Source organism: Blastomyces gilchristii (genome assembly GCF_000003855.2).
Source record: "Blastomyces gilchristii SLH14081 genomic scaffold supercont1.5, whole genome shotgun sequence".
Classification (NCBI taxonomy): domain Eukaryota; kingdom Fungi; phylum Ascomycota; class Eurotiomycetes; order Onygenales; family Ajellomycetaceae; genus Blastomyces; species Blastomyces gilchristii.
Window position 1 is genome coordinate 675317 of NW_003101678.1, and position 6132 is coordinate 681448.

The 6132-nt window shown below is 42.8% G+C and overlaps 2 protein-coding genes across 2 annotated transcripts; both read left to right on the top strand.

The window, feature by feature from the left end:
* Positions 1-2778: 2778 nt before the first annotated feature.
* BDBG_16780 (uncharacterized protein) lies at positions 2779-3690 on the top strand (the record flags this gene model as incomplete). The annotated part of the gene is made up of 1 exon (XM_031724663.1): positions 2779-3690. One exon carries the CDS (start codon positions 2779-2781, stop codon positions 3688-3690), a length of 912 nt encoding a protein of 303 aa, XP_031577633.1.
* Positions 3691-3983: 293 nt separating this feature from the next.
* BDBG_16781 (uncharacterized protein) lies at positions 3984-4256 on the top strand (the record flags this gene model as incomplete). The annotated part of the gene is made up of 1 exon (XM_031724664.1): positions 3984-4256. One exon carries the CDS (start codon positions 3984-3986, stop codon positions 4254-4256), a length of 273 nt encoding a protein of 90 aa, XP_031577634.1.
* Positions 4257-6132: the final 1876 nt, after the last annotated feature.

Genomic DNA, 6132 nt, shown 5'->3' on the forward strand with positions numbered 1-6132 from the left:
AATTAAAACTGATTGCGAAGCCATTAGGCAATAATTAATTCTGCCTCAAAAGTGCCAGTTGCCTTCATTCTTACGCAAGAAATCTGAATCCGCCAGTACCTTTCCGTGAACTCATGATAAGCACTTTCATGATATCCAACTCTAGATATAGAACATCGTATCCTTCAGGTTTAGGTGGATCTGCACATCATCGGCACTAGGCTGCGCCGGCTCCGAACAATGATATGCGTTCACACTTGTTTGGACTGTCTTGGACAGAGCGTGTTGGTGAGAACTGGGGTATATAATCATTGCAAAGATAAACGGGCACTTCGCCTCACTGTGGTGTCATTCATGGGAAATCAGAGACACTCTTTGAACGGACATTAAGAAGCGGAAAATTGATCCATATAAATAGAGCGGCGCGCTCGGCCACCCCATTATTGTAACTTCTAGGAGCCCGCACGGCCCTGAAAGTATCGCGGAACTGCATTGTGGTGGTGTCTGCTTTACGGTTAAGCATGTCAATCATTGCTCCGCACTGTGACACTCTAGCAAGCCAATTACAATTCAATGGAGAGGGTGCGTCCCGTTTGATCGGATATGAGCCAAGAAGCTAAGCCCCGCTCAGTCATGCGGTTCGGCGGCGGCAGAGAGTTGGCATGCGGTGTGGGTTAAAACCAGCCTGGCATCCTTGGAGAGACGAAAGTGGCTGGCGACCTCTCCTAGAAGTGTTTCTGCCTGCTCGAAGTCCCAACTGAAAGCAATGTCTCTACCCTACCCTTGTTCCAGGCTCTTGTCTTAAACGATGCGGAGGTTAGAAAGGATCTCTGGCACTACAAAGGCTCGGAAATTGACTTTGTCAAGTTGCTTCGCTCGGTTTCCAATCTGCAGACGCAACTTGAAGTCCAAAACCGCCTGATGTTCCACCGAGAGACTGCTGCGAGAATATCCAAGCAATAAAGCACTCCCGGATCAGCAGGCTACAAGAATCAAACATTTTCTTTGATTCGTGTTTGAGGCGATGTGATACAAGCAGAAGATCACAGCTCCGCACCCTCGACTGCTCATCACTGAAACTTTGTAGGCTTTCATACACCATCCATGAAATAGTCGAATTGTCCTCTCAGGCCTTTGAATTCCTCGTTGGGAATGCCAAAGATTTTGTGAACCAGCGCGGCCTGGAGTTACTTCTTTGCAGGGACAACATTAATAAGGTGGTGCTCGGCGACTTCAACCCGGAGAATGAGGATGAATTTGAGAAGTTCCTGACAAGTTTGTCATCTATTCACCTGAATACCGTTGGCTACAAAACTAAAGAATGAAAAAGCATATATAGAACTATGCCTTGCTCAGTGAAAATGTGTGACACCTTCCAGTCATCAAGTCACAAGAGAGCTGGCTGCTGATGTTCAGCAGCAAGAAATTGAGATTCTGTGACCACTCAAGCGCGCCCGCGCAGAGGAGAGATTTGTCAAGAATGAAGAGATAAGACATGAGAGACTCATTGCATTATGTACAGTGAAAATTACTAACAACTTAGTAGAAATTCAATATATGTATTCAAACAGTTCTAGAAGTCACATTTCACTCTTGAGTGACTTTCTCTCAGATGCAGTCTGCACCAGCTGTCAGTGAGATATGGAAAGAAGTTTAGATGAGCTCACAACTGATTGTCTTACTACTCTGTCTAAAGATTCAATACAAGATATATTCATCACTTTATGAGTTGGCCAGGAGGCGGGACTTTGAATAAATGATATCTTCAAGCTTGTTCTGAAGTGGTGATTCTTACTCACTCATGAAGGACTCTAAATTGATATCTCTTTGAGACACGACTGGTGCTGTACTCTGATTTCTTATCCCACTTTCAAAGTAGTTTCTCCGGGGTGTTCAGGTCAAAGACAGTAATTAACATGTCTCTATCTATTACTCAGGTATCTTTCTCAGTGATGGGAAATAAGTGACTTGACAGATATTCTTTGCTTCCGCTCAATGCAAGCTTGTCACACTATTATACAGCTTCATTAGTTTTGATAGGAAGAACAGATCTTTTTTTTTCAACACTCACTTTGGAATCTGAATGTGCGGACATATCCTGATGATCTCATGAGTTGTCAGCAACTGGAAAACAAGCTAGCCTCCATTAGATACATATGTCTTAAATAAGGCCTATTTTCTGAGTATGGCATACACAGATGCTCAGCAGGGTGCTCCGATGACAGCAAGAGTAGTCAAGGAGTAAAGGCCTAACTTCATATTTTTGTCTGTAAGTGCACAAACAGCACAAATTATATTGACAAATGCTGCTTAGGATACCTTGGTGTTTCTGGTTGCTGCCAGATAGCCAATTTATTTCATGTTGGCTTGGAATTCTTCATTCGAATATTTTTGAAAAGCCCCGCCATGCGAGAGCAGTCGCGCGTGAGGGGCTCATGACGTCGTAGCCGTTGGGCAGCATTGACTGCCACCGTTTTGGGCTGACAATAGCATGGTGAGCCAGATCCGCCTCAGCAGGGGTTATTACTCAAATTTTATTAGGCACCATACCCAGCCCAATAAAGTGCTGTCCCCACCCTGGTCACGATCTCAGGCTTCCGCATCCATGGATATTCATACGTTACTGTCCGGGCCGCATCCATCCGAAACTCTAATTCAAGCTCAACCGAAGCTCTCGACGTGTTATCACACCGTGTACTTTATCTTTGCGTGAGAATCTTGCTCTTTTCCTCATTCTCCACAAATTGACCCCGTCACCCGACTTCCTTTCATTCCAACTAGCGATATTTTTCCCTGGTCATGGTTGAGCCCGTTAGGGAATCCGTGAAGCAGGTGGATCCGTCCAGATGGCTTATTGGCAGCCTCATGCTTCGTCGCTCGAGCTTCGCTTCTGACACTGCCACCTGGAAAGATGATGGCGACAATTCGAATTACACGCTCATGGACGCGCCTACTCCCCGACCACCTACAACCCCTTTGCCACCGAACGATCCCCATCTTGCCCTGGTATACGATGCTGGCGATAGCTCCGCAGTATGGTCCATCGGGCATAACGCGTTCTGCAAAGTCAAATTGATCGTTCGGGGTACAACTCCTGAAGTCGCCACGTTGGAGTTTCTTCACAGTCAGCGAACAAGAGGATTTGAGGTTCCAAAAATTTTACACTATGTCGAATGCGGCGATCGGTACTACCTGTTTATCAGCAAAATACCCGGTCGGACTCTGATGCAGGCATGGCCTAATCTTAATGCGTATTGGAGAGAGTACTATGTGAAAGCTATCATGGAAATCTGCAAGAATCTTGCAGATTGGAAAGGACACATGCTTGCTGGCGTTGACGGTAAATCCGTTCCTGAGCAATACCTCATTAAGGATGGAGCGGCCAAAGACTACAGCCCCATGAATCTACAGAAAGCATGCGAGGAGATAGGCATGGACTGTTCGAACTTCGTATTTTACCACGCCGATCTTGGTCCAGGGAATATCATCGTCGAAAATGACCCAAAATCCGGGGCAATTGGCATCATTGATTGGGAAACAGCGGGTTATTTCCCTCGAGGTTGGGTAAGAACTAAGTTTCGAATCTCCTCTGGAATGAACCTTGGCGCCGATGTCACTGAGCCTACCTCATGGAGATCTAAAGTCCAAAAATTACTCGGGGACCAAGGATTTGAAGATTACTCTAACGCGTGGCAGCTATGGTGGTATTAAAGCTGGATCTACGTGTACGGGAGCGTATTGAGTGTTAGGTGAAATAGATTCTTTGGTCTGCTCTTTTATAACAAATGTTGACATCTCCTTGTAAGCGCCTTGACGAAATAGTCCCCCATCCACCACAGACTCATCCACGGCGTTCGATGCTATTCTTCTATAAGTGAAGGATAGTCAGTAACAGTTAAAATTCCCAGCCCAGTGGAACTTCTACCTTGCGTCGCATTTTGCCCTTAAATTACTTGAGGAAGCGGGCGGTTGCATTTGGTTCCATCCTTTTTCGTTCCTTGGCAATGGGTGCTACCCGTGATGTTGTTGTACCCACACGCCGGACAGTTAACCGAATTAACAAGCTCGATGAACATGATGGCCGCCATGTTGGAAAACTTTCGTCGTATGCGACTGTATGCTGGATCCTAGATGGTCAAAAAGCCGCTGTCAAGGGAATCGAGGGCTTTGGCTTACGCAAGATTTCTGTACCAGAAGGATCTAGGTCAGAAGGTAAGCTCAGGCGCTTGAAGGAGATCTTGAACCATGAGCTCTTTGAAAGGGATTATCATCAGTGAAGTTTGTTCCCCTTGTTATGTTTTCGATCTCACCCACACCACTTAAACTCATTTACAAGCAGCTTCATTCTCTAAACAATGCACTCTGTTTGCATGATCCCTTGTCTGCCTCATTAGTGTTGTCATGTGCATGATTCTACCAATTGATCTCAGCCGAATCCAATCAGCATACATAATTGTTGCGTGGTCGAGATTCGCGCACTTCTAGACTAGCCAATTGTCAAGTGCCATGTAAACTCCACCTGGAGGGGAAGCAACGTGGCGGTTAAATTTAGTGTCCAGAAGCTGCCTCTGAGGATTCAACCTGTCCCTGCCCATCAGGCATACCAACAAGCTTCCTGAGGGAATTTAAGCTGTTATACACAGGAAATTGAATATGATCCTGGTCTAGCGGATTTCACTGCCTATGAGACCCCTGTACCTACCCACCGCGGGGTTTGCATGTGCTTCTGATTGGCGCGACCGGGAAGGTGTGGATGCTGAACCCCAGATTATGGACGGAACGGGCCGGAAGGCAACTTCCCGCGGATGACGTTTTTTCCTTCAGTCATGTCTGGCACAGATCGCGGGAACTCTCGGAGCCTGGGCAGAATCCTCAGACAAACAGAGGATCGCCCATGGCCAATCAGGGAGTCATCTCGTTAACCAATCAGCAGCTGCCAAAGTCCGGTCCGGTCGGTCCTATCCGGTCTGCTGGGCTTTACTTGCAGGAAGCAGAAAACTTGACCTCGCTAAGTGCGCCACTTGACCTCGTTATGTAAGCTGACCTCGCAAATGTGGCCTGTGCACTATCTGACCTCAGTCAATACATCTTTTCTTGTAATTTGAAACCACTCAATTATTTATCATCAATTCTGTAATCAATTTTTAATTAATTATAAAACAATTTTTAATTGATTGTAAAATAATTCTTCTCTTATTATAACTTTTTGTGGCAGGCTGCGTCTGATCAATTATATAGACTATTTTATTACACTTCACAGATTTCTATCACTTCAATTCTCAGTCACTGATTCTTAGCTGAAAATCTATGAAATTTCTATTCTTTCACTCTGAAGCTTTACTATGTATAAAAACCTCTATTCTTCTGTCTCAAAGTTTCACTGTGTATATTATTACATACATATATAAATATTCACTCTGATTACTAATTCTCACACTTTCTCTTTCTTTTCTTCTCTAATATTTTTCACTTTGTTATATAAGATCTATAAATATTATACTGATCTATTCAGTGTAGATCTCTTACACTTGAAAAATATTTATTATCTTCTTATTAGAAATGATTACTTACTAAGATATCTGAATATATAATAATATATAAGAAATAGAGAAATAGTTAAATAGTTAAGTAGATATTAAGTCTTCAGATAAAAGCTTACTTATCAGTCACTCTGACTTTGTAATAAGATCTTACAAAGAGAATATCAGTGAAAGATCTGAAAGTTCTGATATTATAAATGTATAAGATATTTATATAATTACACTTCTTCTGATTTCATAGATATTATATATTCAATAATTAATATAATTATATTTAATAATAATATAAAAGAACTCTTGTATAATGTGATGAAATCAAAGCAGTGACTAGTCAGCAATGTTATGTAGAGATAGTTGTTTAAGAAGCTGTATAAGTGAGCTTGACTATCTTGCTTAAATAATGAGCTTGTAGACTACAGAGTTATTATGAGAATATCATAGATATAATACTTAGTATACTAAGAAGATTATATGAGATATATAGTAACTCTTATATATATTTCAGTAGAAGAAAAACAAATCACTGCTTCTTTGATAAGAAGTCAGCATCTAGTTATTCTATATAGATAATGAGCAGATACTCTTCTCTCATTTCATAAGTAAGAATAGCTGA